General features: G+C 44.5%; 1 protein-coding gene across 4 annotated transcripts in view; it reads left to right on the plus strand.

Annotated features, from left to right (window-relative positions):
• The first annotated feature begins 251 nt into the window (after positions 1-251).
• The window catches only part of NNT (nicotinamide nucleotide transhydrogenase), a 122,943-nt gene continuing 95,966 nt past the window's right edge, over positions 252-27,228 (plus strand). Inside the window, exons 1-6 of one of the 4 annotated variants that reach the window (XM_060191012.1) lie at positions 260-395; positions 1,816-1,903; positions 8,255-8,455; positions 20,461-20,690; positions 21,608-21,825; positions 26,893-26,980. In XM_060191012.1, coding sequence (XP_060046995.1) covers positions 8,308-8,455; positions 20,461-20,690; positions 21,608-21,825; positions 26,893-26,980 — 684 coding nt within the window. In that variant the 5' untranslated portion in view covers positions 260-395; positions 1,816-1,903; positions 8,255-8,307. Of the gene's footprint in view, positions 396-939; positions 1,068-1,761; positions 1,904-8,254; positions 8,456-20,460; positions 20,691-21,607; positions 21,826-26,892; positions 26,981-27,228 lie in introns of those variants that run through there. The other 3 variants (XM_060191013.1, XM_060191014.1, XM_007517626.3) reach the window with 3 other exon arrangements.

Consider the following 27,228-nt stretch of genomic DNA (forward strand, 5'->3'; position numbering starts at 1 on the left):
CCAGTAACTGCAGAAAACCGCCCCGGATTATTCAGCACCCTTCACGCCCACCGAGGGCACTCTCCAGCCTCGGGGTATTAATAACTGTAACACAGGGTTTTCTCCGGACCAGTCTAGGAAGGCCAGTCAAACAGCTGTGTGTTAATTTTGGAGCTTTGACATCCCATCAGAGGAATCTAACTCCACCTCTCTGGCCAGAATGGAAAAAACAACGCCCCCACTTGGCCTACCCCTTGGCCTCCTCCCACTTTCCTTTTGCTCCTCTCCAGTTACACAAGTTCTGATTTTTTCCTAGAGAGAGAGAGAGAGAGAGAGAGAGGAGAGTCAGGTACCGAGAGTGGACTCGACTGTCCGCCTGCTGGTCCCGTTGGGACGCGAGAGAGGACTCTGACCCGGTAACTAACTGGCTGCCGGGTGGAGGGGTCCATGTCTCCGGCTGCTGCTCAGCTCGACGTGGACAGAGCGAGCGGTGCCAGCGCGGAGGCGTGGCCGGGGACAGAGCGATCGGGGCGGCCGCAGCAGGGCGGAGGGCCCCTTGCCATAACCGGCCTGTGCGCTCCGGGGAGCCCCGTCCCCTTCTAGAGCCCGGCTTGGTTTTTTTCTTTTTTTGGGGGGTGGCGCTTTAGGGGCAGCTCGGCCAGGCAAGGAGGGAGCACCCAGCTGAGATGGGGGTGGGGGGGGCTGTGCCGCGGTCACGTGTCCCCAGTTGGCGGGACTGGGGTGTTCTTCCGGGTGGGAGGAGCGCGGCGGGGCCGGAGCCCCCAGTGTGCGCGCTCGGTCTCCGGGCCTGGTGAGCCGCGCGCGGGGGCAGCGGGAGGGCCGCGCCGGGGCTTTTGGGGTGCAGGGCTGCGGCGCTCTCCGGGGCGAGCCGGGTCCCCCCCCCCCTCGGGCGGGAGCGATCCGGGAGCAGAAGAGGCGGGCTGGCCGGGACCCAGAGCCCCCGCGGGTGCAGCCGGGCGCGGGGCCGCCCCTTCCCAGCCCCTGGGTGGGACGTGGAAGGGAGAGCGCGGGCGGATTCTGCAACTGGAGGGTCGCAGAGGGTCGGCGGCGGGGCAGCGACTGTGCAGGTGCAGATCCGGACACTTTAGGGCACCTGTGGGAGCTGGGTGACGTCGTTTCGGCCTGAAGATGGGGAGGAGAGAGCGAGCCCCAGAAGAGGTGCACCCAGAGGTGGCAGCTGGGATGCCCCTGAATTTTAGACTTGAAGCTTGAGGGAAGTGGGGGGAGGTTGGCAAGCCGGGGATATAGGAGTTGGGCGACCCAAAGCTGTGAGTGTGTGCCGGGCTTGGCTAGTGCTGGTGTTGGTGTCTGTGTGTGTGGGGGGTGGTGGTTGTGGGGTGGGCGAGGCTCAGGGCAGAGAGTGGGCTTCAGACTGTGGGGTGGGGGGTGGCGAAGGGCGCTGGGTTGATTTGAACCTGTAGGAGGAATGTCTGCTATGCAGCCTAGACCGATGGTCTCTTGCTAGAGGTTAAAAATAGCGGCCCCTGCGGACGCCGATTGCGGGTGGCGGGGGTGGCGGGGGTTCTGGACCCGGGCGCGCTGCCTGCCAGGCCGGGATGCGGAGAGGAGTCCGGGTTGTTCTGCCCTTGCGTTAGCAGTGTGGCTCGGTCGTGGATGCAGGCGCCCTTTGTTGGTCCTTTGTTTTTGGTCCTCAAGTGCAGGACAGTCCTGTAGGTCTTTATAGACTGGAACAATGGGTCTTGCTTGTCTGTTGACTCTTATTAGATATATTCCCCTCTTCTCCATGACACCTTTGATTTGCAACCCGCAACACCTCCCTCCCCACTTAAACTTTTTTTTTTTTCAATTTGATAGGACTGAGAGAAGTTGAGAGGGCAGAGGCGGCGGTAGACTCCTGCAGCTCTGCTTCACCACTCCTGAAACTCCCCCCACCCTCTTGCAGGTGAGGACTAGGGGCTTGAACCCAGTTTCTTGCGTGTGCGCTCAACCAGGTGGGCCACTGCGTGTAACTCTCTCCTTTTTATTTATTTATTTATTTAATTATTTTTTTTTAAAAGCTCCCTCCCTTTGTTGCTCTTGTTTTATTGTTGTAGTTATTGTTGTTGTTATTGATATCGTCCTTGCTGGACAGGACAGAGAGAAATGGAAAGAGGAAGGGAAGACGGGGAGAGAAAGACAGACACCTGCAGACCTGCTTCACCGCCTGTGAAGTGACCCCTTCTGGGGGCTCGAACTGGGATCCTTATGCCGGTTCTTGTGCTTTGTGCCATGTGCGCTTAACCCGTTGCGCTACAGCCCAACCTCTTTTTTTTACTTTATTCTATTTGATTGGATAGAGAGAAATTGAAGCAAAAGGTTGATAGACACTGGCGACACTGCTTCACTGTTCATGAAGCTTTCTTCCTGCAGGTGGTGACCTGGGGCTTGAACCTGGGTCTTTGCACATGGCAACACATGCCCTTAACCAGGTGCACCACTGTCCAGGCTCATTTGCGCCTTCTCTGTCTCTGTCTGTGTCTCAAGTCTCTCTCTCAACCTAGCATTTACCTTACCACGCGCTTATTAGACTGTTTACAGTGATTGATGGGGTCAGTTTTCCACAAGGTTACACAAGCATTCCATGTTCAGCAGAAACTTACTGAAATTCCTTGAAGAATGTGTTTATATACACCAGGCTGCCTAGTCCTAATTTTATTCTTTTCTTCTCCTTTTCTTGCCCGTTTATTTTTCTCTTCTTTTCTTTTTTCTAACTGGAGCACTGCTCAGCTCTGGCTTTTTGTGCTGGGGATAGAACCTGGGTCCTTGAAACCTCATTTCATGCAAAAAAAAAAAATTTTTTTTTTGAATAACCACTATGTTATCTACCCAGCCTGTAGACCTAGTTTTTCATTCAGAAAAAAAAAAAAAATCCTAATTGCTTTCTGAAGTTATGTGCAAAGTACTGGACCCACATGAACACTAAAATAAGTAAAAATAGCAATAAATAGATACTATCCTAATCCTCACAACACCTCTCTCAGGTTGATTATCACCCTCTCCCCCATTTCAGAGAGTTGGAAATTGGGTACAGAGATGCTGAGTGACGGACCTGCCAAGGTCACACAGCAGAATGGTGGCTAACGTTCTTTCTACCACCCCCACACTGTCCTGTCAAGTGGGTACTTGCCTTCTAGGAGTTTTAGATCTTAGGGGAGATAATTACACATTTGACTTGCATTAAATGGTGTATGAATGCCACACTGGAGTTTTTAGTTGTTTTTTTTTTTTCTTCAGCTTTGGGATGTAATGTTTATGTTGCCCTCCATCGCTTCACTACCACAGAAGCACCTGGGTGATAAAATGTAGATGGGGAATTATGACTATTAAAATGCAATGTGCTGTCTTTGCTGTAAACAAGTACCTGCTTGTAGGAACATAGTTCAAATAGTCTCTAACTGTCTTTCACTATCTTTGGTATTTGGTTTAAGTTGAGTGATAGGGACTGCTCTTGCCATTATATCCTTGTGCTGTATGTTCATAGCTTGAGTCAAGTGGAATTTTTGAGAGAAAATGGCCTTTAAAGTCCTTGAAGACCTGTTTGACATCTAACACTGGCAATCTGCTTAGTGTCAAATTACCATTTTCAAAGTGGCAAGGACATTTTCCAGACTTCAAGGCCATGACATAGTGACTTCAGACTTAAATGGGGAAGAGGGGGGAAATTAGGACACTGATTAAGTCTTTTTTTTTTTTGCTTCCAAGGTTATTGCTGGGGCTTGGTGCTGACACCATGAACCCACTGCTCCTGGTGGCCATTTTTTCCCACTTTATTGGATGGGACAGAGAGAAATTGAAGAGAGCAGGGGGAGATAGGGAGCGAGAGAGTGTCTGCAGACCTGTTTCACCACTTGTGAAGTGACCCCCCTACAGGAGGGGAGCAGGGGCTGGAACCCAGATCCTTATGTGGGTCCTTGCACTTTGTACTATGTGTGCTTAACTGGGTGCACCACTGTCTGACCCCCTGGTTAAGTTTTCATAAGGAAATGTTAGGAATTGAGCCTGTATTCTCTCAGGCACATGAAAATGGATGCTCTAACAGGCTGAAGATTGTAGCTTTAGGGCACCATGGACTCTTACCTAATCATAACATACCGAGTGTCTGATGGGACCCCATAAGCCTCCTTTCTTTCCTATGTTCCTCTCATAGATGTGCGCACAGAGACACAAAAAGATTCAGGTTAAACAGTAAGTGGGTGGCAGACTTAGACAATACCCAGGCATTGTTATGGCTGGACTTTACTTTTGCTGATAAAGCTTTATTAGCTCTGTGAAACTGGTGGTTGTGGAGGGAAGCCGGGATGATCTGAGGTGAGAACGTTTGATAAGCTTCTAGGGATCGGGCTAAGCGATTAGTCACGGCAAGGTCAGAATCTGCTTTAATATATTTTTCCATCTCCCTTGGTTCTTGGCATAGAGTCTATGAGTTTTGAACTTGTGATTGCATTTCAAACTCATTTGCTTTACATTCTCAGCAATGAGCAACCCTAGGAGTGACCACGGATGATGAGACTATTTATGAGATGTAGGAATGAAGTAGCATATGTGGAAATCCTCTCTCTGTCTCTTCCACCCGTGTTACTGCCGGGGCTGGTGTGTCTGCATGACTCCACCATTCCAAGTTATGTTTATTTATTGATAGAGGATAACAGACAAGAGAGGTAGGGAGAGAAATTCCAAGAGAAGGAGACCTACAGTTCTTCTCCACTGATTGGAAAGCTGCCCTCTGCAGGCAGGGCTCAGGCCCTTGAAGCTGGGTCCTTGTGCGGAGTAAAGTGGGCACTTCATCAGGTGAGCCACTACCTGGTCCTGTGGAACCACTCTTCAACATAATAAAACCCAAATGCAAATTATTTTGATTATTTGTTATTTTTCCCTTTTGTTGCCCTGTTTATTGTTGTCATTGTTATTATTGTTGTAATTGCTGTTATTGTTGTTGGATGGGCCAGAGAGAAATGGAGAGAGGAGGGGAAGACAGAGAGGGGGAGAGAAAGACAGACACCTGCAGACCTGCTTCACTGCCTGTGAAGCGACTCCCCTGCAGGTGGGGAGCCGGGGGCTCGAACCGGGTTCCTTCTGCTGATCCTTGTGCTTCATGCCACCTGTGCTTAACCCGCTGCGCCACCGCCTGGCTTCCCAAATGCAGATTATTATATGCAGTTTTGATGGCATGCCTGAACACATATTTCGTGCTCCCTCCCTTTTCCTTATCGCCCCCTACCCCTTCATATTCTCTGTCTCAGATCTGAGCCCTGAAAGGACATGATCACATTGCTCAGGGACCTTTGAGCTTGCATTACTCTGCTTGGTGGGATTATTGTTGATTCCTGTCTCCCACTCTGTGGCCTATTTGGGTCTTACCCACTAGATCCTCCTAAGGGCTGTGCCTCTGAGCCAGACCTACGTCCCGCTTCAGGATTAGCACCACTTGTGTTGACAATCCCCATCCCTAGTGTTGCTTTCTGACATTTGCAAGAAATTCTGGGAGTTACTTCTGCAACTCTATCCTTCTTCCTCTGGAGGATGCAAGGATAGTAGTAAGGTTACTGGGATTCGATGTCGGAGCCCCTGACGGACCAAGTGATGGAACCCAGCCTAAAGGCACAGCTGGTAGGGTTAGCTGGGTGTAGTGAGTAGAATTCCAAGTCTTTTTCTTTTTTTCCCTTTTGTTTCTCTTTTCTTTCTTTGTTAGATAGGACAGAGAAATTCAGAGAGGATGGGGAGAGAGAGAGAGAAAGAGAGAGCAAGCCCAGGTCTTTTTCTTTTTCCCCATTTTGAAATAAAGGACAGAAGGATGGAGGATCTTTGGAAGTGTGGGGACAGTGGGAGTATCCTCTTTGCATCCTGGGCCTCCGACAGAGAGAGCAGTGGAAGGAACCCTCAGTAACAGCAAAGGTCAGTGGTGTTTCTCCCAGCCTGGTGAGGGTTTATAGAAAAAAAGAAGTGACCGCTCCTAAGAACGATGACTAGATGTGCTCCGAGGGTCAGGGAGACAGCATGGCATTTATGCCTGAGGTTCTGACGTCCTCGCACCATTGTTAGCCAGAGTGAAGCACTTCTCTGGTAAAAAAGAAAAAAATCATCTTAGTTAAACCCACATCTACAGCACAAACCTATGTAACTGTGGGATTTTTTTTTTTTTAAACTCGGAGTTATATCCCACACATTTGTTTTTCTTTTTAAAAAGACTTATTTAAGGGGTGGGGTGGGCGGTGTTGCATCTGGTTGAGTGCACATACTACAACGTGCAAGGACCCAGGTTCAAGTCCTGGGAGTGCAGGGAGGAGGGGGAGAGTGGGAGGAGGTGCAGGGAGGAGGTGCAGGGAGGAGGGGGAGAGTGGGAGGAGGGGGAGAGTGGGAGGAGATGCAGGTTTCCCAGTTGCAGGGGCGAAGCAGTGCTGTAGGTGTCTCTTTCTCCCTTTCTATTATCTCTTCCCTTCAATTTCTCTCTGTCCAATAAATAAATAATTTTTTAAAGATTTACTTTTTAACAATGGAAAGAATCCGAGCATCACTTCCTGAACATGCGGTGTTGGGGACCGATCCTAGGACTTCATGCTGTGAAGTCCAGTGTTTTATCCACTGTGCTGTCTGTCTCCCGGGCTGCTCCCACACATTGACTTTTCTTCTTTTTTGATGTAGCAACTGGGACCTCATGCATGTGTAATATTACTGTTGAGTCATCTTTGACGGGTTAATTTTTTTCATTTGTTATTTCTAAGAAAAAGGAGGTGGGGAGGAAGAGAGAGAAAGAGCGAGGGAGAAATACAGAGAGCTGAAAGCCATAGAATCAAGCCGTTATCCACAGAGTTCACCTGGTGCTGTCCCTGGTCCTATATGAAATCAGGACTTGAACCCAGGACCTTGTACCTGATAAAATGAGCCCTCTACTGGGTGAACTCTGAGCTGCTTGTCCCCATGCTTAACTTTTTAGAGGTGTGCACTTCACAGATGTGACTCACATGTTCACTCAGTATCTGTTTTGGTGCCACATGCTGTAACTATCATGTATCAAAGATTTCAGTGTAAGTTAAATGGTAACCACTATACTGTCTATTAGGCAATTTAAAGGATATTCAGGGATACTAATTATATACAGTTCTTTTTGCACATGCTAATTTAGAAAGTAACTTTCATGTAATATGTGACTGAACACCCACCCCTTAAATAAGTCTTTTTTTTTTTTGCCTCCAGGGTTACTGCTGTAGTTTGGTGCCTGCACTACGAATGCACTGCTCCTGGAGGCCATTTTTTCCCATTTTTGTTGCACTTGTTATTATTGTTATTGTTGTCATTGCTGCTGTCGTAGTTGGATAGGACAGAGAGAAATGGAGAGAGGAGGGAAGACAGCGAGGGGGAGAGAAAGATAGACACCTGAAGACCTACTTCACTGCCTGTGAAGCGACTCCCCTGCAGGTGGGGAGCCCTGGGTTCGAATCCGGGATTCTTAACAATGGTCCTTGGCGCTTCTTGGCATTTGCGCTTAACCCGCTGTGCTACCGCCTGGCCCCCCATGTCATTTGTTTTTAAACATTTATTTATTTATTCATTTCCTTTTTGTTGCCCTTGTTGTTTTGTTATAGTCATTATTGTTGTTGTTATTGATGTCATTGTTATTGGATAGGACAGAGAGAAATGGAGAGAGGAGGGGAAGACAGAGAGGGGGAGAGAAAGACAGACACCTGCAGACCTGCTTCACTGCCCGTGAAGCAACTCCCCTGCAGTGGGGAGCTGGAGGCTGGAACCGGGATCCTTACGCTTTGCGCCATGTGTGCTTAACCCATTGAACTACCGCCCGACTCCCCCCAATGTCATTTTTTTAATTACTTTTTTTTTTTAACCAGAGCACTGTTCAGCTCAGGTTTGGAGGCTCAGGCACGAGTCTCTAGCATAACCATTATGCTGTATCCACCAAAAACTTTAAAAACCTTTTCATCTATAAAAGGGTTTCATCTATAAAAATTTTTTCATGTATAAAAATTCATTTGACCTAGGCTTAGAATTGAATAGTGAGCTTCTAACTACAGTTTAAGTTGGGGGGTGTGTGTGTGGGGAATGGACCCTGCGTTCTAAATCCTTGAATTGGAACGTTTTGAGACATGCTTTTTTAGCAAAAGGCTTGGCAAACACATTCATTGCAGGTGCCTACCTATGGCTGTTATAATCCAGGCTAGTCCCATTACTAGTTCTTTATGTTCAAAAAAGACAACTTCTGTTTTACTTGGCACGCACATATATATTTTTTCTTTCCTCTTAGTGATTTACTTTCAACAAAATTGGGGACTCAGGAAGCTGGGAGCCCATGTGAACATGGCAAACCTTCTGAAGACGGTGGTGGCTGGCTGTTCTTGCCCTTTGCTAAACTTGGGGTCCTGCAAGGCTCTACCTCGGAAGAAGGACTTTCTACGGACATTTCATACTCATCAGGCACTTCGGTGTAAAGCTACTGTAAAGCCAGGTAATGTCTAATCTCAGTGTATGGAAGTCAAACCGTCACAGGTGCTGGGAGATTTCCGGATAATAGCTAAGGGGGACACACGAGGACATTGACAGCCTGGTCATTTTCAGTAAAGAAGCCAAGTGAGAACTTTTTTGAAAGAGATAAGAGAAGAGTGACTGGAGGTGGGTGGTGGCACCCCTAGTACAGTGTACATATTACCATGCACAGGGACTCTGGTTCAAATCCCCAGTCTCCACCTGCACGGGGAAGCCACACAAGCAGGGAAGCTTCTCTCTTTCTCCTTCTCTATCTCCTCCTTCTCCTCTCTCAATTTCTCTCCATATATATATATATATATATATATATATATATATATATATCAGAAATGAATAAAAACATTTAAAATGTTAAAAAGAAAAGGAAAAAGAAAAATGATCAACCACTTGACTTGTACCTGAGGATCTATTGATTGTAGCAATCACTTCTTCTAATAATTCTTTCTTTTTTCTATTATATTTATTTATTTGTTATTATTATTATTTATTTTCCCTTTTGTTGCCCTTGTTTTTTATTGTTGTTGTAGTTATTATTGTTGTTGTTGTCGTCGTTGTTGGATAGGACAGAGAGAAATGGAAAGAGGAGGGGAAGACAGAGGGGGAGAGAAAGACAGACACCTGTGTTGTATGCTTTACATTGGGTTGTTCTAGCTCTCCCCCCCAAGAAAATTGGATCAGTCCTGCTAATTTCACAGCGGCTTGGCCCCGCCCCAAAAAACCCCGGGAGGGTTCCAGAGTTCCAGAGTTAGAGAGTTGGAGAGTTGCAGAGTTAGAGAGTGCTTGGTGCCGCTGCGCGGGGCAAAGAGGCAGCAGAGTTCTGTTTGGTGATTAGTTTGTCTTGGTTTATAAATCCTTGTTCCTGAATAAAGAAATACAGCTTCCCTGCCCAGCCGTATGTCTTTGGTCGTCTCTGTTACCCGCCTGTGAAGCTAGCCCGGCCAGCTGGAGCCTCCGAATTTTAACAACACACCTGCAGACCTGCTTCACCGCCTGTGAAGCGACTCCCCTGCAGGTGGGGAGCCCCGGGGGCTGGAACCGGGATCCTTACACCCGACATTGCGCTTTGCACTTAACCCTCTGTGCTACCGCCCGACTCCCATGATTTATTTTCTTTGCCTTCTGAAGGATGTACCGTAAATGACTCAATACTGACTGGGTTGTGGCAGGCCACCGAGGCGTCAAAAGAGCTAGGAACTTTTTTATTCCTTAAAGCGGTTAGGGCAGGGAGACCAGGAATCCAAGAGGCTACTTTGAAGGCTGGAGTCAGCATGTTAAGTGTCTCTCAATCCATTTTCTTTAAGGACTGAACAAAACCAGTCATTTGCCTTGAAGAGAGCTATTGTTAAAAGTATTTAGAATTTTCAGAATAGTGGACATAAAAATAACTCTTGTGGGGGTCGGGCGGTGGCGCAGCGGGTTAAGCGCAGGTGGCGCAAAGCACAAGGACCGGCCTAAGGATCCCGGTTTGAGCCCCCGGCTCCCCACCTGCAGGGGAGTCGCTTCACAGGCGGTGAAGCAGGTCTGCAGGTGTCTGTCTTTCTCTCCCCCTCTCTGTCTTCCCCTCCTCTCTCCATTTCTCTCTGTCCTGCCCAGCAACAACGACAGCAATAAGAACAATAATAACGACGATAAACAAAAAGGAAAAAATGGCCTCCAGGAGCGGTGGATTCATGGTGCAGGCACCGAGCCCAGCAATAACCCTGGAGGGAAAAAAAAATAATAATAACTCTTGTAAGCTGCTGATGGGAATGTAAATTGATTCCACCCTTGTGGAAGACAGTCTAGAGAAACCTAAGAACATAGAAGTGGACATATCCTATGACCCAGTAATTCCTCTCCTAGGGATCTATCTAAAGGAAAAAAAACAAAAACAGACAAGCAAACAAAAAACACCATCCAGAGAGACCTGTAGAGACACTTGTGTTCATAGCCACTCGATTGCTAGTGGCCAAAACATGGAAGCAACTCAGGTGTCCAGTAACAGATGAGTGGTCAAGAAAATGATACAGTGGCGCAAAGCGCAAGGACTGGTGGAAGGATCCGGGTTCGAGCCTCTGGCTCCCCACCTGCAGGGGAGTCGCTTCACAGGCGGTGAAGCAGGTCTGCAGGTGTCTGTCTTTCTCTCCCCCTCTCTGTCTTTTCCTCCTCTCTCCATTTCTCTCTGTTCTACCCAACAACAACGACATCAATAACAACAATAATATCTTCAACAGTAAAACAACAAGGGCAATAAGAGGGAATAAATATATAAATAAATATAAAAATATATAAAAAAGAAAATGATACAGATATGGGGGTTGGGTGGTAGCAGCGGGTTAAGTGCACGTGGCTGGAAGCGTAAGGACCGGTGTAAGGATCCCGGCTTGCGCCCCCCCCTCCTTCCCACCTGCAAGGGGAGTCACTTCACAAGCAGTGAAGCAGGTTTACAGATGTCAAAAAAAAAAAAGAGAAAGAAAGAAAGAAATGATACAGATACGCAATGGAATTACTCAGCTTTAATTACTCATTAAAAATGATGAATTTTTTATGTTTATTACCTGTATTTATTGATTTTCTTTATTTATTTTTAAATTTCTTTACTGGGGAATAAATATTTTACATTCAACAGTAAATACAGTAGTTTGCACATGCAGAATATTTCCCAGTTTTCCATATAACAATACATCCCCCACTAGGTCCTCTGTCATCCTTCTTGGACCTGTATTCTCCCCACCCACCCACCCCAGAGTCTTCTACTTTGGTGCAATACACCAATTCCAGTTCAGGTTCTATTTGTGTTTTCTTTTCTGATCTTGTTTTTCAACTTCTGCCTGAGAGTGAGATCATCCCATACTTATCCTGTATCTTTCTTTTTTTTTTTAAATTTATTTCTTTATTGGGGAATTAATGTTTTACATTCAACAGTAAATACAATAGTTTGTACATGCAAAAAATTCCCCAGACTCCCATACAACAATACAACCGCCACTAGGTCCTCCATCAGCCCTCCTGGACCTGTATTCTCCCCAATCACCCACCCCCACCCCAGAGTCTTTTACTTTGGTGTGATACGTCAATTCCATTTCAGGTTCTACTTGTGTTTTCTTTTCTGATCTTGTTTTTCACTTCTGCCTGAGAGTGAGATCATCCCATATTCATCCTTCTGTTTCTGACTTATTTCACTCAACATGATTTTTTCAAGGTTCATCCAAGATCGGCTGAAAACGGTGAAGTCACCATTTTTTACAGCTGAGTAGTATTCCATTGTGTATATAGACCACAACTCGCTCAGCCACTCATCTGTTGTTGGACACCTGGGTTGCTTCCAGGTTTTGGCTATTACAAATTGTGCTGCCAAGAACATATGTGTACACAGACCTTTTTGGATGGATGTGTTGGGTTCCTTAGGATATATCCCCAGGAGAGGAATTGCAGGGTCATAGGGTAGGTCCATTTCTAGCCTTCTGAGAGTTCTCCAGACTGTTGTCCACAGAGGTTGCACCAATTGACATTCCCACCAGCAGTGCAGGAGGGTTCCTTTGACCCCACACCCTCTCCAGCATTTGCTGCTGTTACCTTTTCTGATGTATGACATTCTCACAGGAGTGAAGTGATATCTCATTGTTGTCTTGATTTGCATTTCTCTGACAATCAGAGACTTGGAGCATTTTTTCATGTGTTTCTTGGCCTTTTGGATCTCTTCTGTGGTGAATATTCTGTCCAAGTCCTCCCCCCATTTTTGGATGGGGTTATTTGTTGTCTTGTTGTTGAGTCAGGCAAGCTCTTTATATATGTTGGTTATTAAACTCTTATCTGATGTATGGCATGTAAAGATCTTCTCCCATTCTGTGAGGGATCTCTTGGTCTGGGTAGTGGTTTCTTTTGCTGTGCAGAAGCTTTTTAATTTGATGTAGTCCCATAGGTTTATACTTGCCTTAGTCTTCTTTGTAATTGGATTCGTTTCATTGAAAATGTCTTTAAAATTTATAAAGAAAAGAGTTCTGCCAATATTTTCCTCTAAGTATCTGATAGTTTGTGGTCTAACATCCAAGTCCTTGATCCACTTGGAATTTACTTTTGTATTTGGTGAAATACAGTGATTCAGTTTCATTCTTCTGCATGTTTCAACCCATTTTTTCCAACACCATTTGTTGAAGAGACTCTGCTTTCCCCACGTAATAGTCTGGGCCCCTTTGTCAAAGATTAGATGTCCATAGGTGTGGGGCCTCAGTTCTGGGCTCTCAATTCTATTCCACTGGTCAGTGTGTCTATTCATGTTCCAGTACCAAGCAGTTTTGATGACAATGGCCCTATAATACAGTTTGAGATCTGGGAGTGTGATGCCTCCGGTTCTGTTCTTTTTTCTCAAGATTGTTTTGGCAATTCTAGGTCTTTTCTGGTTCCAGATAAACATTTGTAGCATTTTTTCTATTCTCCTAAAAAATGTGCTTGGGATCTTGATGGGGATAGCATTAAATTTGTAGATGGCTCTGGGTAATATATTCATTTTGATGATGTTAATTCTTCCAACCCATGAATATGGAATATCTTTCCACTTCTTTGTGTCTTTTTCAGTTTCTTTGAGTAGCGACTCATAATTTTCAGTATACAAGTCTTTCACTTCGTTGGTTAGGTTTACTCCTAGATATTTTATTGTTTTTGCTGCTATAGTAAAAGGAATTGTTTTCTGGATTTCAATTTCTTCTAACTTAGTGTTTGCATAGAGGAATGCCACTGACTTTTGAATGTTAATTTTGTAGCCTGACACCTTACTGTATTGCCTGATGATTTCCAAAAGCTTCTTGCTGGATTCCTTAGGTTTTTCCATGTATACTATTATGTCATCTGCAAATAAGGAGAGTTTGACTTCTTCTCTTCCAATCTGTATCCCTTTAATTCCTTGCTCCTGCCTGATTGCTATGGCAAGAACTTCCAACACTATGTTGAATAGTAATGGTGATAGTGGGCAGCCCTGTCTAGTACCTGATCTGAGGGGAAATGCTTCCAGTTTTTCACCATTGAGTATGATGTTGGCTGTAGGTTTACTATATATAGACTCCACTATCTTGAGGAATTTTCCATCTATTCCCATTTTTTGTATTGTTTTGATCATAAAGGGATGTTGTATTTTGTCAAAGGCTTTCTCTGCATCTATTGATATGACCATGTGGTTTTTGGTCTTGCTTTTGTTGATGTGGTGGATCACATTGATTGATTTACGAATATTAAACCAACCTTGCATGCCTGGGATAAACCCCACTTGGTCATGATGGACAATCTTTTTATATACTGCTGTATCCGGTTGGCTAGAATTTTGTTCAATATTTTCGCATCTATGTTCATCAGAGATATTGGTCTGTAGTTTTCTTTTTTGGTTGTGTCCCTGTCTGCTTTTGGTATCAGGGTGATGTTGGCTTCAGAGAAGCTGGCAGGGAGTATTGCAGTGTCTTCAATCTTCTGGAAGACTTTTAAAAGTAGAGGTATTAGTTCTTCTTTGAAAGTTTTGTAGAATTCATTTGTAAAACCATCTGGTCCAGGACTTTTATTTTTGGGGAGATTTTTGATAACTCTTTCAATTTCATTAGCTGTGATGGGCCTGTTCATGTTATCTATTTCCTCTTTACTTAGTTTTGGAAGTTGGTAGGTGTCTAGGAAATCGTCCATTTCTTCCAGGTTCTCTAGCTTGGTGGCATATAGTTGTTCATAGAAGCCTCGCATGATATGTTGAATTTCTGCAGTGTCTGTTGTGATATCTCCTCTTTCATTTACTATCCGAGTTATTTGGGTCTTCTCCCTTTTTTGTTTTGTGAGTTTGGCTAGAGGCTTGTCGATTTTGTTTACTCTTTCAAAGAACCAACATTTACTTTTGTTGATCTTTTGTATGGTTTTCCTATTCTCAGTGTTATTTATTTCTGCCCTAACTTTAGTGATTTCTGTCCTTCTGGTTGCTTTAGGGTTCCTTTGTTGTTCTTCTTCTAGGTCTTTAAGATGTGCAATCAGGCTGTTTATTTGTGCTTTTTCTTGTTTCCTAATGTGTGCTTGTATAGCTATGAACTTCCCTCTTAGGACTGCTTTAGCTGTGTCCCAAATATTTTGATAGCTTGTGTCTTCATTTTCATTGAACTCTCGAAACATTTTGATTTCTTCCTTGATTTCCTCTTTGACCCAGAAGTTGTTAAGAAGTGTACTGTTGAGCTTCCACATTTTGGCACTGTTAACTAATTTTTTGTTGATTGTTAAGTGTTAGTTTAATTCCACTGTGGTCTGAGAAGATGCTTGGGATGATTTCAATGCTCTTGAATTGGCTGATGCTGTCTTTGTGGCCTAATATATGGTCTATCCTTGAGAATGACCCATGTGGATTTGAGTAAAATGTGTATTCCAGTTTCTTGGGATGAATGACTCTGAAAATGTCCAATAGTTCTAGTTTATCTATCTCTTCATTTAGCTCCCTTATGCCTTTATTGATTGATCCTCTGAGCATTAAGTAGTGTCCATTCCTATCTTTTTTAATCTTATCTATTTTAAAGTCTATCATGTCAGATATGAGAATAGCTGTTCCTGCCCTTTTGTGTGGGCCATTGGCTTGTATGATAGTTTTCCATCCTTTCACTTTAAGTCTGTGTTTGTCTTGTTGAGTTAGGTGGGTTTCCTGTAGACAGCGTATTGTTGGGTTGTGTTTTCTGATCCATCTTCCTACTCTGTGTCTTTTAATAGGTGAATTCAGGCCATTGACATTTATTGATATCAAAGATTGAAGATATTTTAGTATCATTCTTGTAGAGTTTTAGAGTGTTTTGATATATGTCCTATTTGTGGTGGTCTGGTTGTTTATAGGAGACCTTTCAGAACTTCTTTCAGGGCAGGCTTGGTGATGGTTGCTTCCTTCAACTGTTGCTTGTCTGAGACGGTTTTGATGCCTCCATCTAGTCTGAATGACAGTCTAGCAGGATATAGTATTCTTGGCTGAAAGCCTTTCTCATTGAGCACTCGATAGATATCTTGCCATTCTCTTCTGGCCTGTAGTGTTTGTATGGAGAAGTCTGCTGCTAATCTTATGGGTTTTCCTTTGTAGGTGACTCTTTATTTTTCTCTTGCAGCCTTCAGGATCCTTTCTTTATCCTTGTTCCTTTCCATTCTAAGTATGATATGTCTTGGTGTCTTTAGGTCTGGGTTAATTCTGTTTGGGACCCTCTGGGCTTCTTGAATCTTTATGTCTTTGATGTTGTCTAGACTAGAGAAGTTTTCAGCTACTATAGCCTAGAGAATGCTTTCTTCCTCTCCTTCTCTTTCTTCCTCTGGTAAGCCAATAATGCGTATATTGTTTCTTTTGAAGTCATCCATAGGACTCTGTTGTTGTTTTCAGTATCTCTTAATCTCTTTTTGAGATCTCTTACTTCTTTTTTAGTTGTCTCTAATTCATCCTCAATCTTGCTAATTCTGTCTTCAGCCTCATAGATTCTATTCTCTCTGCCCTCTACTGCTTTCTGGAGTTCATCTGTTTTGTTGCCCTGCTCTGATACAGTTTTAGCTTGTTCAGCTAGTTGCATTCTTAGCTCAGCGATTTCAGCTTTCAGCTCACTAATAACCATGAGATAATTAGTATTTTCTTCCATATTCTCATTTGTTGTTCCTGCATTTCTGGTTACAATTTTTTCCAATTCTTTACTCACTCCTGTTATTATTTCCTTAGCTAATGTTTGGATGTTGAACTCATTATTTTGTGCTTCACCCTCTGGAGGACTTTTAGCTGGACTCTTGTCCTGGTTCGATTCTCCAATATTTTTTCTTATTGTTTTAACCATTTTATATATTATGTCATGAGTTCCCTTTATCAGTACTTTTCAAATTATTGATCACTATTGCCTGGATTGACTTGAGTCTAAGTAAGTTAAAGGGTTCACAGTGGTGGAAGTTAACAGTTATTTCAATCCCTGAGTTGGAGCTCAGTGGTTTAAAAGCCTCTTTCTTTTTTTTCTTCCTTCCCTGTAGGCTATGGGAGCCTGAGGGCTTTTAAACTATCAATAGGCTTCTTAGCTTAATCACTGACTCCTGACCAAGAGGTAAAGCAGCGTGTGGCAGAGATAATCCAGTGGTTATGCAAAGAGACTTTCACAGCCCCTCAGCTATGCCACCGAGGTATAGGTCTTCTGAATTTCCTGTTTAGATCTCTGTCCCCTGGTGTCCCTTCCTGTCGCTGCTCCAGATTCTGAGGGTAATAGCAATGGAGACTCAGAGTTGCACTTGGTGAGTCTCTGGGGAGTCCTCTCCTCCCTTAAGCTGTCCCCTTGTTGGTGGAGCAGACTGGAGGTGGTGTCTCCACTGATTAACTGCTGAACTGTTAGCAGTCACTTAATCTCTCCTTAGGCCCCTCTCTCCTCTCTGTCACTAGCCACACGTGTTTGTACTCACCGGTGATTTACTGGGTTCCTGTGGTCATTCTATTCCTGTCTTGTTTCGGTCCTGGGTGGTCTCCTTTGGTATTCTTCCGGAGGCGGGGCTATGAGCAGCAGCAGATCTGTTTCTCTCCTCTCCTCTCCTCTCCTCTCCTCTCCTCTCCTCTCCTCTCCTCTCCTCTCCTCTCCTCTCCTCTCCTCTCCTCTCCTCTCCTCTCCTCTCCTCTCCTGGATCAACTAGGAATACCCCATCCTTCTGTTTCTGACTTATTTCACTTAACATGATTTTTTCAAGCTCCATCCAAGATTGGCTGAAAACGAATTCACCATTCTTAATAGCTGAGTAGTATTCCATTGTGTATATATACCACAACTTGCTCAGCCACTCATCTGTTGTTGGACACCTGGGTGGCTTCCAGGTTTTGGCTATTACAAATTGTGCTGCTATGAACATAGGTATACACATTTTTTTTTTTTCGGATGAGTTTGTTGGGTTCCTTAGGGTATATTCCCAGGAGAGGAGTTGCAGGACCATCGGGTAGGTCCATTTCTAGCCTTTGGAGAGTTCTTCAGACTGTTCTCCACAGAGGTTGGACCCATTGACATTCCCACCAGCAGTGCAGGAGGGTTCCTTTGACCCCACACCCTCTCCAGCGTTTGCTGCTGTTACCTTTTCTGATGTATGACATTCTCACAGGAGTGAAGTGATATCTCATTGTTGTCTTGATTTGCATTTCTCTGACAATCAGAGACTTGGAGCATTTGTTCATGTATTTCTTGGCCTTTTGGATCTCTTCTGTGGTGAATATTCTGTCCATGTCCTCTCCCCATTTTTGGATGGGGTTATTTGTTGTTTTGTTGAGATTTGCAAGTTCTTTATATATTCTGGTTATTAGCCTCTTGTCCGATGTGTAGCATGTAAATATCTCCCATTCTGTGAGGGGTCTCTTGGTTTGGGTAGTAGTTTCTTTAGCTATGCAGAAGCTTTTTATTTGATGTAGTCCCATAGGTTTATACTTGTCATAGTCTTCTTTGTAATTGGATTCATTTAATTGAAGATGTCTTTAAAATTTATGCGGAAAAGAGTTTTGCCAATATTTTCCTCTAAGTATCTGATAGTTTGTGGTCTAACATCCAAGTCCTTGATCCACTTGGAATTTACTTTTGTATTTGGTGAAATACAGTGGTTCAGTTTCATTCTTCTGCATGTTTCAACCCATTTTTTCCAACACCATTTGTTGAAGAGACTCTGGTTTCCCCATTTAATAGTCTGAGCCCCTTTGTCAAAGATTAGATGTCCATAGGTGTGGAAATTATTTCCGTTGCTTCATCTTGGATGGACCTTGAAAGAATCAGTTTTAGTGAGATCAGCCAGGGGAAGAAAGATAAACACCAAAGGCTGTCACTTATAGGTGGTACTTAAGAAACAGAAAGGAGGGAGTCGGGCTGTAGTGCAGCGGGTTAAGCGCTGGTGGCGCAAAACGCAAGGACCGGCGTAAGGATCCTGGTTTGAGCCCCGGCTCCCCACCTGCAGGGGAGTCGCTTCGCAAGCGGTGAAGCAGGTCTGCAGGTGTCTGTCTTTCTCTCCCCCTCTCTGTCTTTCCCCTCCTCTCTCCATTTCTCTCTGTCCTATCCAACAATGACGGCAACAACAATAATACAACAAGGGACACAAAAGGGAATAAATAAATAAATAAATAAATAAATATTAAAAAAAAAAAGAAACAGAAAGCAAAAGGCAAAACAAAGGTGAAACTTGGACTGGACATGATGTGTTGCCGAAGGATGGAGGATGGAGGTAGTGGGAGGCAGGGGGGGTCGGGTGGGGGCTGAAGATTCCCCGCACCATCAGATGCCAGAAGTGGCTGGTAGACACCTGTCGTGGACAGGTGAGGAATTGGAGCCGGTGAGTACGACTATCTTGTAAATCATTATTTCTCTAGTAAAATAATAAAAAAGGTCAAGGTAAGTTTGAAGTAAAAAACAAACAAACAGTGAGTTGGCGGTTAAGCACAGGTGGCACCAAGCCTTACTTTATCTTCCCTCCTCTTGCTATTTCTCTCTGTCCTACCTAACAACATCAGTAACATCAACAATAATAACTACAACAAGGGCAACAAAAGGGAATAAATAAATATTTAAAAAGAGACAAAAAAAAAACCCACAAACAAAGAGTTCCTTTCACTTATAAGAAACAAGAACGAAGGTGCCAGGCAGTGGCGCACCTGGTTAAACACACACATTATAGCGAACAGGATTCAAACCCTGGTCCCCACCTGTAGGGCAAAAGCTTCATGAGTGGTGAAGCATTATTGCAGGTGTCTCTCTATCTCTTTCTTTTTTTAATATTTATTTAGTTTATTTATTCCCTTTTGTTGCCGTCGTTGCTTTATTGTTGTAGTTATTATTGTTGTCATTGTTGTTGTTGAATAGGACAGAGAGAAATGGAGAGAGGAGGGGGAAGACAGAGAGGGAGAGAGAAAGACAGACACCTGCAGACCTGCTTCACCGCCTGTGAAGCGACTCCCCTGTAGGTGGGGAGTCAGGGCTCAAACCGGGATCCTTACACGGGTCCTTGTGCTTTGCGCCACCTGTGCTTAACCCACTGCGCTACAGCCCGTCTCCCTCTCTATCTCTTTCACTCTCTCTTTTTAAAAAAAAATTTATTTGTGAATGGACAGAGAAAGAGAAATTGGGTGGGGGGACAGAGAGACACCTGCAGCCCTGCATGTGGGGGCCAGGGGCTTGAACCTGAGTCCTTGTGCACTGTAGTGTTTGCGCTTAACCTGTTGCGCCACTGCTTGGCCCCTCTCACTCTCCATCTTTCTGTCCCTTCTCTCTCAATTTCTCTCTGTCTCTGTCCAATTCTAAAATAAATTATGTATATAAAGAAGCAAAAACAGAAAGGGGAAACAGAAAGTCTGGAATTGGTGTATTGCATCAAAGCGAAGGACTCTGGGGAAGGAGGGCAGAGAGGAGGAGGGGGGTTGGTGCATGATGGTAGAGAAAGACTTAAGTTGGGGAAGAGTTTTGCAGACACCTGTCATGGTGAGATGAGAAATTTTACCCTTGTGTCAACAACTGTACTGCAGACCATTAACCTCCCAATAAAATGAAAAAAAAAAAAAAAGGGAAACAATGACTATGAATCAGGAACATAATTTTGAAAAGCAACTTTTTTTTTGCCTCCAGGGTTATTGCTGGGCTCGGTGCCTGCACCATGAATCCACTGCTCCTGGAGGCTATTTTTTCCCTTTTGTTGCCCTTGTTGTTTATCATTGTTGTTGTTGTTACTATTATTGTTGTTATGCTGTCATTGTTGTTGGATAGGACAGAGAGAAATGGAGAGAGGAGGGGAAGACAGAGAGGGGGAGAGAAAGACAGACACCTGCAGACCTGCTTCACTGCCTGTGAAGTGACTCCCCTGCAGGTGGGGAGCTGGGGGCTCGAACCGGGATCCTTACGCCGATCCTGCGCTTTGCACCACTTGCGCTTAACCTGCTGTGCTACCGCCTGGCCCCCCCGAAAAGCAACTTTTATGTGCAGTGTATTTTGAACAGATGATCCCATTTTTTTCTGTCTTTGTTTATAGGAATCCCATATAAGCAGCTGACTGTTGGAGTCCCCAAGGAGATTTTCCAGAATGAGAAGCGAGTGGCATTGTCGCCAGCAGGTGTTCAGGCCTTGGTCAAGCAAGGTTTCAATGTTGTTGTGGAGTCTGGTGCCGGAGAAGCGTCCAAATTCTCAGATGATCACTACAGAGCAGCGGGTGCCAAAATCCAAGGGCCGAAGGAAGTGCTGGCTTCTGACTTGGTGGTCAAGGTAACTACCCCTCCCTCTTCTCATTCATGACATGCTGACTTTGGGGACACCTTTTCCCAGAAGAAAGAAAGAAACCACTTTTCATATCTTCAGACTCTCCCTTTTTCCTCCTCAAAGAAGTGATGCGTGGTATAAATATGCCCCCTGCATGTGAAGTTTTTTTTTTTTTTTTACTAGGCAGTGTGATCTGTTTTCTTTTGAGAAGAGAAAAAGTCATCTTCCCTTTAATCTCATTATTATTTTCAAAGCTTTATTTATTTTGATTGTTTATGAGAGAGACAAAAAGAGAGAGCTTAGCTCTAGAGTACCGCTTAGTGCTGGCATGTCTGGGGTCGGGGACTGAGCTGACACCTCGTATGCAGGTGGTCTGGGCAGTACCGCTGAGCTGATACCTTGGTCTCATCTCCATTTTCACTTTTTTTTTTAAATGTATTTATTTTCCCTTTTGTTGCCCTTATTGTTTTATTGTTGTTGTTACTGATGTTGTTGGGTAGGACAGAGAGAAATGGAGAGAGGAGGGGAAGACAGAGAGGGGGAGGGAAAGACAGACACCTGCAGACCTGCTTCACTGCGTGGGAAGTGACTCCCCTGCAGATGGGGAGCCAGGGGCTCCAACAGGGATCCTGATGCCGGTCGGTGTGTTTTCTGCCATGTGTGCTTAACCTGCTGCGCCACCACCAGGCTCCCGTGTTTTTGCTCTTTACCAGGCAGTTTGATGGTCTTCCGCTGAGAGGACATAAAGCTTAGATTACTTGATACTTTATCTTGTTTAGGTATTTAGTAAAAATAAAACGCAGGGCTGAAAGATTGACTTCTGGACTGTAATTGCTATTATGTCACATCTCAACTGTCCTGCTGACTGATGAATCTGAGAGTGGTATTTATATTTGTAATTTGTGACTTACCTTTTTCCTCAGGTGCGTGCCCCCATGGTTAATCCAACACTAGGTGTTCATGAAGCTGACCTTTTGAAGACATCAGGAACACTGATTAGCTTTATTTACCCAGCCCAAAACCCAGACCTGCTAAATAAACTTTCTGAAAGGAAAGTTACAGTTCTGGCAATGGACCAGGTTCCAAGAGTCACCATTGCTCAAGGATATGATGCACTGAGCTCCATGGCCAACATTGCTGGGTAGGTTGAGGCGTAAAAGCACAGTGATGCTACAGACACATTCTCTCTGTAGCTTTTTCTCACAATAGTTTACTTTGTAATTGTTGGAGATTGTAGCCTTTTGGTGGTACACTCAGAAAGCAAGATCTGTGTATCAATGTCAGACCAAGAGAGAGGCAGGGAAAGAAAAGAACTCAGAGCATTATTCTGGTACAGGGATGTCAAGCTCAGGACCCGTGCACTGAGTCGGACACTCTGCCCACTGTGCCACCTGCCAGACCACAGCAGTGCACTTACTTTTAAAATTCACTGTTTCATGTTCATCAGATGTGAAATGACTCTTCATGTTGTACTTGGCAGTTTTCTCCTTTTCAGTTTCTGTAGGTGAAAGAGTAGTAGTGGGCTGGGCGGTAGTGCACATGGTGCAAAGCACAAGGACTGGCATAGGGATCTGGTTTCGAGCCCCGGCTCCCCACCTGCCGGGGGTGGGGGGGGTCGCTTCACAGGCAGTGAAGCAGGTCTGCAGGTGTCTTATCTTTCTCTCCCCCCTCTCTGTCTTCCCTGCCTCTCTCCATTTCTCTCTGTTCTATGCAACAACAACAGCAATAACAACAATAACAATGACCAGAACAACAATAATAACAACAAGGGCAACACAGTGGAAAAATGTCCTCCAGGAGCAGTGGATTCCTAGTGCAGGCACTGAGCCGCTGTGATAACCATGGGGATAAAAATAAAATAAAATAAAAAAAAGAGTAGTAGTAATTCCTTCTGCCAAAATAAACGACTGTGAGATATTTGTTCGTTAACGAATCCCTAATTGTTGTGGGGTCTTCAGTGCCACTATAAATACATGCACATGTATACCGTGAGGGAAAGACACCACAGTATTGAAGCTCCCCCGTGTGGTGATGGTAGGCTCAGATTGTGAGATATTTATATGAAAAATATATTGTTTTATGTATATATAGATTACTATTATTTTCCTTTTTCTTTTTGCCAGAGCACTGCTCAGCTCTGGCTTATGGTATGTGGGGGAATTCAACCTGGGACTTTAGAGCCTCAGGTTGGACAGCTTCTTTGCATAACCATTATGCTATCTTCTCCAGCCTTGTTTTATATATTTGTTTGTGTGTGTGTTAGGTTGGAATCATTCTGTTGTTCATGGAAGTTGGAATTTCGTAGTCTCATATACATCTTTGCTGATTTCTCATATTCATTAGAATTTGTGTAGGCAAATAAAAAATATTTCAGGAATAACTAAAATGACTTCTTGAAGATTTTTCCTTGAGTAGAGCCCTGTATTGATAGGTGAGGGTTAAAGACAATTAATTTTTTTTTTTTGCCTCCAGGGTTACTGCTGGGGCTCGGTGCCTGCACTATGAATCCACTGCTCCTGGAAGCCATTTTTTCCCTTTTGTTGCCCTTCCTTGTTGTTTATTGGTGTTGTTACTATTATTGTTGTCATTATTGTTGGAGAGGACAGAGAGAAATTGAGAGAGGAGGGGAAGACAGAGAAGGGGAGAGAAAGACAGACACCTGCAGACCTGCTTCACCATCTGTGAAGCGATTACCTTGCAGGTGGGGAGCCGGGGTCTCGAACCGAGATCCTTATGCCGGTCCTTGCGCTTCATGCCACATGCGCTTAACCCGCTGCACTACCACCTGGCCCCCAGAGACAATTAATTTTTTTAAAATGTATTTATTTATAAAATGGAAGTACTGTCAAGACCATAGGATAAGAGGGGCACAATTCCCACCAACAGAGCTCCATATCCCATCCCCTCCCCTGATAGCTTTCCTATTTATCCCTCTGGAAGTATGGATCCAGGGTCACTGTGGGATGCAGAAGGTGGAAGGTCTGGCTTCTGTAATTGCTTCCCAACTGAACATGGGCGTTAACAGGTGGAACCATACTCCAAGCCTGTTTCTCTCTTTCCTTAGTGGGGCAGGGCTCTGGGGAAGCGGGGCTGCAGGACATGTTGGTGGAGTCGTCTGCCCAGGGAAGTCCGATTGGCATTATGGTAGCATCTGGAACCTGGTGGCAGAAAAAGAGTTAACATATAGAGCCATACAAATTGATGACTAATAATGAACCTAAAGACTGGAATATTGCAGATGAAGATTTGGGGTCTCCGTTTTGGAAATAGCTAGTAGGTTTATTTTAGGTATATTCCAAAGGGCCCATGACTTTAATAACCTGGGTCCACCTGCATGTCAAATACCAAGCTCAGGTAAAAATTAATAAAGACAATTAATTTTGTCCATAAACTTCATTTGCCTTTCAGCAGGAAAGCTTTCTCTGTGCCTGGATTTCATACTGAAAAGGGTTCCAAAGCCTGTTGTGCTCAGAGGAGCTTGGCTGTGGTTTTGGCTGAATAACCGAGCCTGCCCTCAGGGTAGGAGTAGCTGTGTGAGGGTTGAGTGCTGCTGACATAGCTTCCCAAGGGAGGCCAGATGAAAGGGTATGCCTACGAAGCCAGCCCCTCTAGGAAACTTCTGGGTTGTTGGCAAAGTCAGAGTGTGTTTTTTATTTTCTTTCTTTCTTTTTTTCATAATTTATTTATTTATCCATGATGTGGGAAATAGTGCAAAATGCACTCTATCTCTGCCTTCAAACAAGGACTGAGACACTGAGAGTCATGAGCAAAGCAAAAGTTTTACATATATATGTGCAAGGGTATAAACCAGCACGCACCCCAAAGGCGATCTGCAGAGCCTTTATACATGACTGGACATGGAACAACCTGTCCTCTTCCGCTTTGGCGAGAGGGAATTGGCTCACAATCTAACCACGGTCAGGAAAAGGGGATGGGGCGGATATTAGGAACTATAGTGGTAAAGGAAGTGCAAGGAAGGGGATTCTGGCCAGGACAGTGTCACTAGACTGGGAAAGACAGATTGAGGAAGGGGCTTTTGGCCAGGAAGTCTGAGTTTACAATGTGGCTATAATGGGAATGGGACATCGAGGAAGGGGCTGGGAAGTCTAAGGTAATTTTGAAGAAAACAAGGCATGGTTGTAGTCACGTAGACGTGTAAAAGTCAGGGGTCTGTAGTCAGACTGGATTGATAGACATCAATGGAAAGGCTACACCCATCTGGGCTATTTCTCACAATGAGAAAGGTAGAAGAGAAAGAACCAGCCATCACTCTGGTACATGTGCTGCCAGGGATCGAACTCAGGATCTCATGGTTGAGAATCCAATGCTTTATCCACTGTGCCACCTCCTGGACCACAGGATGTGCTTTTTTTTTTCCTTTTCTTCTTTTTTAAAAAAATATTTATTTATTTATTCCCTTTTGTTGCCCTTGTTGTTTTATTGTTGTTGTTATTGATGTCATCGTTGTGGGATAGGACAGAGAGAAATGGAGAGAGGAGGGGAAGACAGAGAGGGGGAGAGAAAGACAGACACCTGCAGACCTGCTTCACCGCTTGTGAAGTGACTCCCCTGCAGGTGGGGAGCTGGGGGCTCGAACTGTTATTTTTCAAGTCCCCCAATTATATAAAAAATACTTAGAGTCATCAAGGAACATTTGGACAGTACAGTAAAGTAAAACAGAAAGCCAGGTATCTGTAGTCTCAGTGCCCAAAGAAAAAGCATTGTTAGTCTTTTCTTCCCTTTATAAAAGGGGAAAATAGATTTACTTGTAAGAGAGGAAGAGAGAGACAGAGAGAGACAGGGAGAGAGAGGACACCAGAGCATCTCTCTGTCACATGAGATGCTGTGGATCAGACCTGGGAACTTATGATTATAAGTTCAAAAATTTTTTTATTGTATATTTATTTATTTATTTATTTATTTATTTATTGGATAGAGACAGCCAGAAACTGAGAAGGAAGGGGGTGATAGAAAGGGGAGAAAGGGGGGTCAGGTGGTGGCACAGTGGGTTAAGCAAGCGCATGTGGCACAAAGCGCAGGGACCGGCATAAACATCTTGGTTCGAGACCCTGGCTCCCCACCTGCAGGGGAGTCGCTTCCCAGGCGGTGAAGCAGGTCTGCAGGTGTCTGTCTTTCTCTCCCCCTCTCTGTCTTCCCCTCCTCTCTCCATTTCTCTCTGTCCTATCCAACAACGAACAGCACCAACAATGGTAATAATAATAACCACAACAAGGCTACAACAACAAGGGCAACAAAAGGGGGAAAAATGGCCTCCAGGAGCGGTGGATTCATGGTGCAGGCACTGAGCCCAGCAATAACCCTGGAGAAAAAAAAAAAAGAAAGAAAGGGGAGAAAGACAGAGAGACATCTGCAGCACTGCTTCACCACTTGCAAAGCTTTCCCCCTGCAGGTGGGGACCCGGGGCTTGAACCCAGGTCCTTGCACATTGTAACATGTACGCTCAACCAGGTGCGCCACCACCTGGCCCTTGAATTTTTGTTTTTTAATCCAGCTGATCTTCAGTGATTGTTTTAAAGAAGCCATGGAGTGGGGTCTGGGTTGTAGCGCAGCCTTGCAAAGCTCACATGGTGCAAAACGCAAGGACCGGCATAAGGAACCTGCTTCAAGCCCCCGGCTCCCCACCTGCGGGGGAGGGGGGTCTCTCCCCCTCTCTATCTTCCCTCCTCTCTCAATTTCTCTCTGTCCTATCCAATGGCAACAACAACAAGGGCAACAAAATAGGAAAGATGGCCTCTGGGAGCAGTGGATTTGTAGTGTAGGCACTGAGCCCCAGCAATAACCCTGGAGGCAAAAATAAGTAAATCAATAAATAAATGTATAAAAAGAAGAAGCCAGGGAGTATCATGGGTTTGCAGTGTGATTCTGTAGCCAGGGCATCTGGACTAGACTTCACTGCCCTTTACTACTGAGTGACCTTGGGCAAGTCTCATCTCTCTCCTTAGTTTCCTCATCTATAAAAATGAGCATGGTTGTGCCATTGGATCACTGAGGTATTAAGGGAGCAAGTTCACACGTAGCGCTTACCACTATTTCTGACACGTAGTAGGTACTGTGGATCCACAGCTATTTATTATCATTGTTATTACTGTTAATTTACAAATACAGCTCACTTTATGACTTAGGGATTTAAGATTTTTTAATTTTATGGGACTTATTTACTAATCTTTTTTTTTTTTTTTTTTTAAAGTTATAAGGCTGTTGTACTAGCGGCAAATCATTTTGGACGTTTTTTTACTGGTCAAATCACAGCTGCTGGAAAAGTTGCTCCAGCTAAGGTAGGTAAAATTTCTGATGTTTCTCTATCCTATGAGTTAACCAGAGCAATGTTATGTACACCTTTAAAATAGTTAACTGCATTTTTTTTGTTGTTGTTATGTGTTAAAATTATTCTGATGGCTCTTATGGTTTGTACAACTGTGGAGTGGAGCGTCAAGTTTGCTTAAGATTGTTTTAATAGGGAGTTGGGTGGTAGCGCAGCGGGTTAAGCGCAGGTGGCGCAAAGCGCCAGGACCGGCATAAGGAC

Source organism: Erinaceus europaeus, chromosome 5, assembly GCF_950295315.1.
Source record: "Erinaceus europaeus chromosome 5, mEriEur2.1, whole genome shotgun sequence".
Classification (NCBI taxonomy): Eukaryota; Metazoa; Chordata; class Mammalia; order Eulipotyphla; family Erinaceidae; genus Erinaceus; species Erinaceus europaeus.